Source organism: Coloeus monedula (assembly GCF_965178545.1).
Source record: "Coloeus monedula genome assembly, chromosome: 6".
Taxonomy (NCBI): domain Eukaryota; kingdom Metazoa; phylum Chordata; class Aves; order Passeriformes; family Corvidae; genus Coloeus; species Coloeus monedula.
The window spans coordinates 8945512-8959114 of NC_138786.1; the positions used below are offsets into that span (position 1 = coordinate 8945512).

Genomic DNA, 13603 nt, shown 5'->3' on the forward strand with positions numbered 1-13603 from the left:
AAGTTTTCTGACCTTCTTCATTCTTTCCTTATGAAATAAAATAGCCAAACTCTTACTGTCACTTCCTCTGTTTTGGTGCTCAGAGAAACCAACAACTTGACATTAAAGTGCTTTTCAACTTTTTATATGGATGTCAATCACATTTCATTGATTCAGTGCTCATATAATTGTAGCTTTCCTTTCCCTGGCCCTTTTGAGACATGCACATGTTTAAATTATTCATAAGCTAAAGTGCTTACCTCCCTGCATTTAATCAGGACTAAAGATCCTCCTCCTTCTGTGCAACCTGAAATTCTGGGTTTATGTTTAGGTGTTGATCCCTGTGCGTAAAACATTGTTGTCCATGCAGTGATACTAATTTCTATTACTTCATAAATGGTTTTCTCAGTAATACATCATCTAAATACACCATCTAATTTGTTCTGTTAGTTGCAGACTTCTAAGAGTATTTTCCATTCAATTATAGATCTTAAATCTCTTCCTTTTATTTGAAGCTACTTCACTTTTCAGGATGTTATGACTTTAAAGTGTGTTCAATAAAACAGATATTGCGTAGGTGCTGCTGGTAGAAAGTTCAAGAGTGTGAAAGTGTGTTTCCATGCTCACAGTGTTATTTGTATCAATAGCACAAGGTTCTAAAGATGAGTAAATAGGAATGTTCATCCTGGAAATTGTAGATGTGCTGCAGTGCAAGAAAAGAAAACGAAGGATGTTGCTTTTCCTTACTAGAAGTAGAATGGAAAATTCATTTAGTATTTCTGAAAATACTCTGTTTTCATGGTCATCTAGTCAGCTAAATTCTTAATTTTTTAAAAAATTGTGTTTTCCACTCATCAGGACCACTGAGATGAGGGCAATGGCAATGTGGTCCATGGTGCTGTCAGCTCCCTGCCACCTCTGACAGGCATCAGCCTTAGAATAGTTTCTCTGTTTCCACTTTTTTCTTCCGATTTGAAAGGGCTACTGCCTCATCCTGAGCACAAGTGAGATCCGATCCTGAAATAAATCTAGGATCTAGGCTCTAAGAATGGGGTTAGGATGATTACACCTTAATAGCTCTGTGAAAAATTCTGGAGAGGTGTAAGCTATTTCAAACACCCTTACACTCCATATAGTTATTCAATCCATGGTATAGATCAGATTTTTTCCCCCTGCATAAAATCTATGACTGCTTGAATTAATTTCAAAAGGGGCTACAAACTCAACCCTCTAAACAGTCTTATTTGTTGAGCTAGTTAGTACCAAAAAAGAAAAGGGTGTATGCTCAGGCTGCCTTTTGCTTCTTCTTTTACTTGCTAATCACTTCTTCTACTTTGCTGAGCAAATATTAAACCAAAAGTAACCACAAAGTTTTATTCTGCCAAATATTATTTTTGCTATTTCTATTCAGCAGCTTTACACAACCACCTTCCTTATGCATGCTCGGTTACCTTTCTCATGGACCTCAGTAGAACACAATAATATTGACTCAACACTCAAAAATGTGTCTTGCAGCAACTTGAGTTTTCTGTTGGTTTGTCAAAGACTTTCTTAACCCCCACCCTCAGCAGTGATAGCAACTAGATTGTCACTTAGGGAGAAAACTTGTGAAGCAAAATCATGTTTGTGCTCTTTCAGCTTTAAAAAGGGAAACAAAAAAAGAAACCAATAAAACCCCACAATTCAAAACACCACATACCACACACACATAAAAACGGAGAGGAAAAAAAAGACCATTTTCTTACACTGCTCAGTATATGGCATCCCTAAAGCTGGAGATCCTAATCACGGCAACAAAAATAACATAGAACAGAAATAAAGAAAATGGAAACTATTAGGATGCAGGACGCTGCCTGGTACTTGCCTCACTTTGTGCTGTGTGACAGGAATTGCCAGCAGGCTGCTCAGGCTCACAGTGGAAAAGTACTGTCTGCTTCAGCCAAGGAAAGCAGGGTTCCCCTGCCCCACGGGGCTCTCAAGGTTCTCACCTGGCACTTTCCTAATGGTCAGGATTTGCTCTGCAACTCTCATTTGACACTGGTTTTAAACATGTATTTGTGCAGGGGAAGGAAAAGGGACTCATTTGTCTCTTGCAGAAAATTCACAAGTTATTTACCCTTTAGGCTTTCCTGTGGGCGTTACCAAACATGCTCAGCTTGTTGCAGAACACTTTCTTAAATCTAAAAGCCTTTGAAAGAGAAAGAAGATGATCCAAATTCCTATTTTATCCAAAGTGTTGACAATACAGAAATGAAAAAGGCTGGGTTTAGGGTGTGCTGAGTAAATTTTTACACTGGTTTCCTTCACAGAGATCCATAGTGCACTTCAGCTAGATGTGCTGCTGAGGGGTGCAGGAAGAATTTAGGTTCCTGCCAGATTCATAAATCTGTCATTCATGTGGATACTGGAAGCAGTAGAAATTTGTCAGATTATTAAAAAACTAACAAAACCCACGAGAGTTTTCTATTGTATGTGTCTGGTCTGTGCCTATCCCTACACCTGGGTAGTAGTTTTGGGTGGTGCCTAAGATCAGCCCATTTCCCCTTAATTACAGCAACTCAGGAAGGACTCTGGCTTTTGGATGCTGGGCAACATTAAACAACGGTTGTTCAAATTTGTATCTGTACTCCTTACAAGTATGCACACAGAAATTAATAAAGTAGTAAGTGCAACAACTGTGTTTTATGCTAGTGTGTATTTTAAATGAATTCTTAAACACTGCATATACAATTTCCAACCCTGCACTGCAGACAAAATTTGTGTGCATCTGGAAAACGTCTGCACAGGAGTGGAGGAAGGAAGAGAGCATGCCTCCATTTGACTTCTGTGAAATTTCACATTTCTGTCTTAAATTGTTACAGGACAAAATACAGTGAAATGGCCATAACATTATCTATCTGCCCTAACAAAGGAGCAGAAGATAGGTAATTTTTGGCAAAGTGCTCTGAATTGGAAACTTATGGCAGGCTCAAGTTTACTGATATTTAACACATCCTAAGTCTTGTAGGCAGTGTGTCTCACACTGTAGTGTTGCTTAACAGGGTTTCAACACTGATAGAGTTATAATTTAAATATAGTTATAATTTAAATACGAACATTTTTATTTATATTAATATCATGATTAATATTAGTTTTCCTAACAAAGAACTCAAAGCCTTAATTGAACCAGACTGACATGTGACAGAATCTTTCCATCACTCTGGGTCAAGTGATCAAGTGCTTCCCGGCCTCCTGCCTTTAAATGGTGCAGTTGTGTCTGCCTCTTGTCTTTTCTGAGACAGGGCATTGAAATGCAATGCCACTCCACACATTCCACCTGATCTGGTATCAGCTCAGGTGCCAGGAGCTGCTCTCCACTTGCTTTTCCCATTCCCTGTTCTGACACGTCCATATTAGACATATTCTCCATCTAAAAGATCCCATCTCTCTGTTATTTTTACGGTGTATTGCTTACACTGTTTGAAATAGAGAATTCCTATAGGGAATTCTTGGAAACCCTTATAGTGCAGTAAATCCTTTAGCTACTTGAAGTCAGTTAATAGGCTTTTTAAGACTAATCACAGCTCTGTACTTGACAAATATATCAGGATACTGCATTCACTGAAGGAAGTTGATACCGTCATTCATTATTTTATGACTTTGCATTAGACAAACTGAAATCAGGCTTCTATCGCTAATGAAAAAAAAGTCATTTGCATTAGTTTCTGGGAAAGGCAGGATTAATGGCATTAAAGACTTAACAACTCTTCTTCTCAGAGTCTTTAATTCAATGTAAGATAATTTGCACAGTAAGAAACAACTTCTAAAGACTCTGGAACAGAAGTGGCCAGAACATTTTACACATTAGCAAATTCTTCTTAACTTGCCTCTTAAAGAGGCACTAAATACACTAACTTTTAGATATTACTTTTGAAACTTTGTGGTAACTACTAAAAAGTCATTGTCATTGAGCTGTTCTGTTTTTATTAATATGCTCAGAGTGCTATGAGCCAGTAAAACCCCACAAATAATACCACATTTTTATAAGCATTTATAGGAAGAATAAACTCTGTATGACTACAGTAGAACAGTGTCTGTGCACTGCTATGCATGCCATGGGCATTATTACTGGTTACCTAACTAAAATGGGAAGGATAAATAACACTTTAAAAACACCTCACATTTAAAATAAATGTGGCCTTTAGATGCTCTGAACCAGCGTATTTTGGCATAAAATTGAAAAAAACCCAACAAAACCTCGACTTGACTCTATTAACCCAAGTCCTGTAGCTGAAGAAAACTTGGGTTGACATCAGAGCAGTACTTAGAACAGAATTACCAAAATAATATTTTAAATAATTCTGCATTTGTTGTTGCACATGAGAAAAATGCCACAAAGGGTTCCAGCTCTTCTTCTGTGAACAGAAGCCTCCAGCCAGGCCTGATTTTATTGCCATTTGCAGAGGAATGTGGAAGCTGCTGTCAGCAGGGCAGAGCAGTGCATGATTCAGCAGATTGCTTCCCAAGGGAGCGCTGACAAAGGCGGGATGAACAGAGGCGTTTTCACATCCACTGGCAGCAGTCTGCCAAAGTCTTGGCTGAACTCTCCAGGGCTGGCAGTGACCACTCATCTCTCACTTACATGAGCATTAAAACTCTATTAATGAGTTCTTTTCTGCACACACAGTAGCACTTCCAAGAACTTTTGGCGTTAGAGCTCCTATTAGCTTTGGGGGCAGGGGTAAAATGTAAGCCAGCAATCAAGGCCTCGGGGTATTTCTCTGCTATTTTGATGCCTTTTCCTGGTCTTAAAATTAAGTCATACACGGTTAGAAGGGGAAAAAGGGATTTTACCTCGGTATTTATTTTAAGGATCCTTAGGTGCACTGTGTCCAGGTCGAATGCACTGAAATGCAGACGGCAATGCCCCCAAAAGACCGGGTATAACATTATGGGTTTTATTAATTAGCATATCTATCAAAGATTCCCCAATGAGAGCCTCAAGTGAGCCCCCCTCCCCAAGGAGCCTTCCCCTGGATGGTTCTATCTTGGTTTACAGAATATGTTCTGGAGAGTTCCTTGGGGTCTGGGGCACACTGATCCCTAACTATGAAGCTTCTAAAAGGTTTAGTCTTCTAGCTGAACAAACAAGTTCAAGAATGTAGGCAAAAAGCACTAGGAATACAGAAGCTGTAAAAAGGTATAACAGGGGTATAAAAGGAAAGGCAAAAAATCATCATGGCATCATTTTAGCCCTAATTTTTGCAAGTGTTTTGACAGATTTGTTTATTATTATGCCACTGAGGCATAAGCACACTGCTGCAGCTCTGTATCTCTATATCCCTTTCACCTATTGAAGTGCAAACCTCCTTGAATAATGCCGAAGGTCTCTGGATTCTGGGACCTGGGAGTGCCCTCTCCCGGCCCTGCTCAGCCATCCCCACAAACCAGGAGTGGTTCGGTATTTCCCAGCTCGAAGCACCAGCTTCATTCAATTCCCTCCGGCTGCAAACCTGGCCGCAGTTACTAACACTCTTCCTCTGGATTTGCAGGAGAGCTGCTCCCTCTGCTGAGTTTTCCGTGGATCGCCACCGGCACCTGATGTCCTTCCTCACCATGCTGGGCCCCAGCCCCGACTGGAACGTGGGGCTCTCTGCCGAGGATCTCTGCACCAAGGACTGTGGCTGGGTCCAGAAAGTCGTGCAGGATTTAATCCCCTGGGATGCTGGCACGGACAGTGGCGTCACCTATGAGGTATAGGCACTATCTGTAATTTAGCCAAATATATCAGCTCAAAGCAGTGAGGTAGGAAAGCTTGTTTGATCCATGGTGATGCCCTAGGCACCTTCATACTTTTTACTCCAGCAAAAATTTGTCTTCAAATGAATTAAAATTCATTTAAACGGATGTTAACTACACTGAACTGTCGGTTGTTCTGCCTGAATTCCTTCAGCATTAGTATGAATGGGATAATATTACATTCACCTGGGGTATCATTACCACAGAATGACAGGATGGGTAAGGTTGGAAGCAACCACAATGAGTCGTCTGCTCCAACATCCCCATCTAAGCAGGGTCATCCTAGAGCAGATTATAGGACTCTGTGCAGCTCTTGAATATCTCCAGTAAGGGAGGCTCTGCATGCACTCCGGGCAATCTTTTCCAGTGCTTGGTCATTACACAGTAAAGAACTTCTTATTCATGTTCACCTGTTATATTCACCTGTTGAATAAACAGAGGACTTTGGTCACAGCTGAGCCTTTAGGTGCTCACCCCCTTTGTACAGATCAAAGCAGTGCCATCAGCAGATACATCAACTCGAGTTTGGGCCTCTTCCCATCCAATGCCAACTGTTCTGTTTGGCACAGAAAGCTTCAACTATTTCTTACAGCAAAGCAGAAGAAAAACAACAACAAAACCAAAACAAACAAAAACCCCAAACAACCACAAAAACCCCCAAACAAACAAACAAACCCAAACAAAAACAAAAAATCCCCTTACCAGTAATTACAAATGTAATTGTAAGTTCAACTTACATTTGAATTTTGCAGTTTAGTGTTTCAGAGAAGTTTTCATTTCTGCAGATTAATTGTGCTATTAATCATTAGTTTCTTTTTTAACATGTTTTTTTCTTTTTGATTGCAGTCTCCTAACAAACCTACAGTGCCTCAGGAGAAGATCAGACCACTTACAAGCTTAGATCATCCTCAAAGCCCATTTTATGACCCAGAAGGAGGATCTATCAAACTGGTGGCCAGAGTTGTCATTGAGAGAATTGCACGAAAGGTAGAATATAAGTAAAATTCTCAAGCAAGCAAAAATCCACTTAATAAACCAAAAAAACAATCAGTTCTTTCTCCCCCTTCCCTCCAAATCTACAGTCCTTAACCTACCCACAGCAAACACAACAGCAGAAAAAAATTAAACTGTCTTAAGGTATTAGTTCTCCTAATTCTGGTAATTATTTCATCTTCTCAGCTGGGGATTTTCTTTACGTATGCCAAGGAATTCAAAGAGAAAAAGGTGCTGCAGACACAGCAATGTACTGGTTGAACCCCTCAAGGATGAGTTTCCTCTTTTCAGTGTTCACAATCCTTTTTTTGCAGGGGGAGCAGTGCAATATCGTTCCTGATAACATAGATGATATTGTGGCAGATCTAGCACCGGAGGAAAAAGAAGAAGGTACGTTTGAAATCAGTTTGTGTGTTACTAATAATTTATATTTTGTTCCATTCCCCACTGTCATTTGTAGATAAGGTACAAAACTGACTTAGAAGCAAAAATTGTACTCAGTGCCAAACAATGATTTAGGTTTTCATATCTTCTGGTCTCTTCTATTAGCCTTCCCTTATACAGAAAATAAATTGCATGTATACCTAAGAGATGACAGTAACAATACAGGCAATAGAAGAGAGAAGACTTTTGGGGTTCAAATAATTTTTTTTTTTTTTAATGAAAGTTGGCAATTGGTAATTCTTCTGGGCTAAAATGGAGAGGATAGAATGCAGAAAGAAATAATATGTCCTATTGGAATCTAAAGTAATCATCAGCCAAGTAAAGGGAAGAAAATGGAAGACTGTTTTTAACATTCACTGCCCTTCCTTACTTTTCAGATGACACCCCTGAGACCTGCATATATTCAAACTGGTCCCCCTGGTCGGCCTGCAGCTCTTCTACCTGTGAAAAGGGCAAGAGAATGAGGCAGAGAATGCTTAAAGCTCAGCTGGACCTCAGTGTGCCCTGCCCAGACACCCAGGATTTTCAGCCCTGCATGGGTCCAGGCTGCAGTGATGAAGGTAACCAGGAATGGAAGGTGCAGGAGAAGAATACCTTGTAGAGTTTACTTTTCCTTCAGAGTTCTTAGGGATGTTGGTTGCTGTAGTATGGCTTGAGTTGTGGCAAAGAGAAAATTGCTGAAGAAGCTGTCTGTGGTCAATTCTGCATCTCAGCTGTGTCAGGGGATGAAGTATCCAGAAGTATAAAGGAAAGGAGTGAAGGATTCAGTAGAGGAGAGGACAGTGTGAAAGGCAGCATGAAAGGGATGCTGCACAGAAATGGGCAGCAGTTCTCTCAATACCCACAACTGAATACTCTCTGTGTTCCAGATGGTTCCACCTGCATGATGTCTGATTGGATCACATGGTCCCCCTGCAGCGTCTCCTGTGGGATGGGAACGAGATCCAGGGAAAGATACGTAAAGCAGTTCCCTGAGGATGGCTCCATGTGCAAAGTGCCTACTGAAGAGACTGAGAAGTGTATTGTAAATGAGGAATGCTGTAAGTATTTTATTCAGGTTTATAAAATCCAGCCAATGGCAGGAGCACTGCCCAAATCCTTTCTTATATGAGTCTTAGTGGGGTCCCCCATCTTAGGCCCTGTGCTCTTCAATACCTTACTAAATGACTTGGATGCAAGATTGGAAGAGATACTAAGTGAGTTCACAGATGATACAAAACTGGGAGGAGCTGCTGACTCCCTCGAAGGCAGAGAAGCCCTGCAGAGAGACCCTGACAAGTGAGAGGGCTGGGCAGTCACCAACCATGTGAAGCTGTGCAAGGGAAAGTGCTGGATTCTGTACTTGGGATGGGGCAACCCTGGATGTATGGACAGACTGGGGAATGAGAGGCTGGAAAACAGTGCCAGGGAAAGGGACCTGGAGGTCCTGGTCAATGGAAAGTTGAACATGAGCCAGCAGTGCCCTGGAGCCAGGAGGGCCAACCTGGGGGGCATCAGGCACAGCATCACCAGCTGGGCAAGGGAGGGGATTGTCCTGCTCTGCTCTGGGCTGGGGCAGCCTCACCTCGAGTGCTGGGGTAGTTCTGGGTGCCACAATATAAAAAAGACATTAAACTGTTACAGAGAGCATCCAGAGGAGGCTGCGAGGAAGGTGAAGGGCCTTGAGGGGAAACCGTGTGAGGAGCAGCTGAGGGCACTTGGTCTGTTCAGCCTGGAGGAGACTGAGGGGAGACCTCATTGCAGTTACAACTTCCTTGTGAGGGGAAGAGGAGGGGCAGGCACTGATCTCTCCTCTCTGGTGACAGTGACAGGACCCAAGGGAATGGCCTGAAGTTGTGTCAGGGAAGGTTTAGGTTGGATATCTGGGCACTGAAACAGGGTCCCCAGGGAACTGTTCACAACACCAAGCCTGACAGAGTTCAAGAAGTGTTTGGACAACACTCTCAGGGACATGGTGTGACACTTGGGGATGACCCTGTGCAGGGCCAGGAGTTGGACTCAATAATCCTTGTGGGTCCCTTCCAACTCAGCTGATCCCGTGATACCTATGAACAATTTTCTCTGTCCACTTTGAACAGCTCCCAGCAGCTGCCTGGTCACTGAATGGGGCGAGTGGGATGAATGCAGTGCCAGCTGTGGCACAGGGATGAAGAGACGGCACAGAATGATCAAGATGACTCCTGCTGATGGATCCATGTGCAAGGCAGAAACCACGGAGGCAGAGAAATGCATGATGCCCGAATGCCGTGAGTGCCCGGGAGTTCCTCTGCTCTGCTATAAAAACAAACATCATTTCTGACACATTGTCCCAGCACACAAAGAACACAGCCAAACCAGAAGCAATGCTGCTTTTCCTTGTTCTCCTTAAAATTAGGAGAAAAACCTTGGGGACTGTGCATTAAGTAGCACATTCAGCATCAGGATGAGAGCATCAATCAAAAATGTTCAGTGGTATCCTGTTGCTGTATGACCCACACAGTGGTGTATGTATCAGCAAGCCATACCTAAACAACTCTAAGTTATGCAATATGAGGTATATTTGACCACAAGGCTAGAAAAAAACAAATGAAACAGTGCCCACTCCTTTTAACCCATGAACAGGTCAGAAATTGAAGTGTTTCTCTTGTGCAGTCAGCCAGCCTCACCCTTACTGTCACTATTAATTTCTTAGGAAATGTTAAATCTTCATCAAAGACAGAGATAATTTAAAAAATACTTTTGGTAGATTAAATATGGAAGTTTCACTTTTTAGACTAAATTGACTTCCAGTTCTGTTCACTGCAACAATCCATTTTTTTTTTACAGGAGTTATGATTAAAACATAGCTCCTTAAACTGTTTATTCCCCAGGTGCACTGGGACCCAGCAGATATGACTTAGATATACAAAAAGGTAGCAAAGATATTTAAATCAAGCAAACCTTTCAATTTAATAGAAAGTTTTCTGAGCTTCTTCAGCAACACCATTCAGCTTGTGACAAGAAAGTATAATTGGCTGATGACAGATAAAATGTAGCACATTTTCCAGCTGTACCATTTTCAAAATGTATACCTTCATAATTTATTTATAATAAGAAATCATTAATAACAAGAATTCATTCCCTTTTTATTTCCTGTCAGATACCATCCCCTGCCTGCTCTCTCCCTGGTCTGAATGGAGTGACTGCAGTGTAACCTGTGGGAAGGGAATGAGAACCCGGCAAAGGATGCTGAAATCTGCTGCTGAGCTTGGAGACTGCAACGAGGAGCTGGAGCAAGCAGAGAAGTGCATGCTGCCCGAATGCCGTGAGTTTGGAAAACTCCCTGGAAAGAGGAGGCTAATTATGTGTCACAATTGATGGGTCAAACCTCCATTAGCTTTTCTTAGCATCACTTCTTAACTTGGCAGGGTATCAACTGTGCATTGTTTAAAAATCTATTTTTTAATTATTATTATTATTGTCATCCACTTTCACCAACTGAGAGCTGGAATACAACCATGTCTTACGTTCAGCCTGCCTTACTTCACCCTATGCTGACTCCCAATATTGCTGTGGGAATACAGTTCTCCATGTTTAACACACTAACAGCTCCAGGCAACTTCCCAGTAGGAAATAAGTCAGAAGTATAAAACATGGTTTATAACTCAAATGCAGACCATGTTCCAGGAGGGAAAGCAAGAAGAGTTGAAATCACCTGTGTGATTCTTTTAGCTCAGAAAGGGCACAAAAGAGGCTTTCTCCACCTTTGATACATCTCTGAACGGTATCACTTTGCAACCTGCTGCTGGATGGTGTGGAGGCAGCTGCAGTGATTTTTTTACCTTACTCCATTAAAATCCCCCACTTCTTGGGTAGAGCAAATTTCTAGTTGCTTTTCAGTCTTTGTGAAGTGTGATAGCCTAAGGCACTGCTGAATGAATGAGATATGATTGCTTTTAGCATCCTGTTGCCAGCTGGTTTTCAAGGTTTCATGACAAATTACATTATTTTTCACAGAAAGTATTGGTTAAAAAGGCTTTTACACTGTAATTGCTCATTCAGCTTTACTTAAATAATATGAAATATCATTTTGATTATTATTCACTGGGGCTATAAGTGTTAAGCAGTGCTGAAAGATGAAAACTTTTAACATATAATGGTATTGGCAAATATGGCTTATTGCATAACACTGCCAGCAAAGCAAGGCTCAGATCTCAGAGGTAGAAAATTATTTTTAAATATAACTCAATTTTCAACAGCTTTTCATTACAAAAGAGACAGATGGGTGGGAAAATTGAAAAAGGCACAGGAGAATTTTTTATATGTTCTTTGTAATTTTAGTGATCTGCCAGCACCACTCTTGAAGAAGAAATTGAGGGGAGTGTCAGTTAATACTTCTGCTAGAAATGGACTCAGAAAATTTTGACATGCAGCTTCCAAACATTTGCTGAGGAGATTGGAGGCTTAAGTAGAGTTCACGTATTTGGGGTGCAAAGATTCATCAGGCACACCCTTGTGTTTCTTGACCTTGTGTTCAGATCTCCTGGGTTTTGTGTCACATTTCTTATTCTCTGCAGCCATCGACTGTGAGCTGACGGAGTGGTCCCAGTGGTCCGAGTGCAACACCTCCTGTGGGAAGGGCCACATGATCAGGACGAGGATGATTAAAATCGAGCCCCAGTTTGGAGGAACAGCTTGCCCAGAGACCGTCCAACGTACAAAATGCAGAGTGAGGAAGTGCCTGCGGGGCCCGGGGATGGAAAAAAGGCGCTGGAAGGAGGCCCGGGATAAAAGGAGAAGTGAACAAGCAAAGAAGAATTTAGATAGTGAGCAATATCCAGGTGAGTGTGAAACCACTTTTGGTGTGTTCATGGCTTTTCTGCATGACAGGAGCTTGTGAGCAGCTCCACGGCATTCTGTGAGAGCATCTTCAGCATTTCCAACTGGGGAAGGTTTTAGCCATACAATAAAACACAGCCACTTTCAGTGCTTGCCCATCACCAAAATCACCCAGCCTAAGTTAGGGCACCATGGAGAAAGGTCCACATCTGTCCGTGTCCCATCACTAAAAATATTTTAGCTGCTTCACACAGAAGTGTGAAAAAGTTTAACATTTACACCTGGCAAAGGACTGATTGCAGTTTCTGCAGAGCTGGGGGGTAATCTTTACATCCAATTAGCTTCAAACATTTGAAATACTTCTTCCTGGATCCAATGCTGAATTTCAGAACTGAACTGAGTTTTACCTCAACAGTCTGATTCAGACTCAGGCTGCTCCAGGAGATCTGCGTGGATTGCTTTTCCAGTGGGGGACTGTATCATCAAGTCCTGATTCCTACAATCACCAAAACATAGTGTCTTGTGGTATAATTAACATTATCTGGATAGGAATTACTGCTAAGTTGTGGCTCATGCTTGTATGACATTTAACAATTTCTTAATTTTATCTGTCTTTTGTGATGTAGATATTAAATTTCTTTTTTAATACTTTTTCCAGTGTTTGACAAACGCAACTTGATTATACTTAGCAGGGGTTTCTACTACTGAAAACTTAATCAAATCACTGATTTTTTTCAGTTTGTAGGCTGAAACCATGGACTGCTTGGACAGAATGTTCTACACTGTGTGGAGGTGGAATTCAGGAGCGCTACATGATGGTGAAGAAGAGGTCCAAAAGCACTCAGTTTACCAGCTGCAAAGACAAAAAGGAGCTAAGAGCATGTAATGTCCATCCTTGTTAACAAAACACCAGGCTCCAAGTGGTGCACTCTGAGCTAAATGGAAAGTCAACCTTGGTTTGTTTTTTTAAAACAACAACAACAACAAAATATAAAGTGTATATTAGTTTTCATTTTTGCAGTGTGTTTTGCTTTTTAGTCTTGCTGGTGCAAGAAAAATGTTTTATAAATATTTCCTCACGGATTTATGCTGAGAGTAAATCTTTGGTACTCCAGCCAGCCCTTAATGCATAAAAATAATAAAGTCATAATGAGTTATTTAACTAAAATGCAGACATATCTGTGGACCTGGAATAGCCATATAGAAATACTACTTGTAAAGACATGGGATGCATGCATACTAACAAAACTAAGTTAAAGTGACAGAAAGCTTCATCTGTGGGAGGATTTCTCTCTAGATTTGATTTTGAAAATCCAAAGCAGTGCCTCTGTTATTACACAACTATGCCAAGGAGTAATTTCAGTAATGCTGGTTCAATAACATTAAAGGTGCATGTTTATCTTTTTACACTGTTGGGTTAAGCTAATAGATATTATAATAATAATCCTCAACACTCTTCTTCACATGGATGCTGTGGTCCATGCAAAGAGGTCTTTGTTTCTTCAAAACTTAAAAAGGGAATCATTTTTGCAGCTCAGTAGTGATGTCTGACCACTACACAATCACAGTCAAGACAGCACAGAAGGAAAACATGCAAATATTCTATGTGCAG

At 41.2% G+C, this 13603-nt stretch overlaps 1 protein-coding gene across 1 annotated transcript in view; it reads left to right on the top strand.

Moving 5' to 3' along the window:
- Positions 1-12893, top strand: part of SPON1 (spondin 1) — a gene marked incomplete at both ends in the record, with an annotated part of 171741 nt that extends 158848 nt beyond the window's left edge. Inside the window, 9 exons of the mRNA XM_082282860.1 lie at positions 5511-5712; positions 6604-6744; positions 7065-7140; positions 7572-7754; positions 8064-8234; positions 9273-9440; positions 10313-10477; positions 11730-11993; positions 12730-12893. Of these exons, the coding sequence (XP_082138986.1) occupies positions 5511-5712; positions 6604-6744; positions 7065-7140; positions 7572-7754; positions 8064-8234; positions 9273-9440; positions 10313-10477; positions 11730-11993; positions 12730-12893 (1534 nt within the window). The remainder of the gene's footprint in view (positions 1-5510; positions 5713-6603; positions 6745-7064; positions 7141-7571; positions 7755-8063; positions 8235-9272; positions 9441-10312; positions 10478-11729; positions 11994-12729) is intronic.
- Positions 12894-13603: the final 710 nt, after the last annotated feature.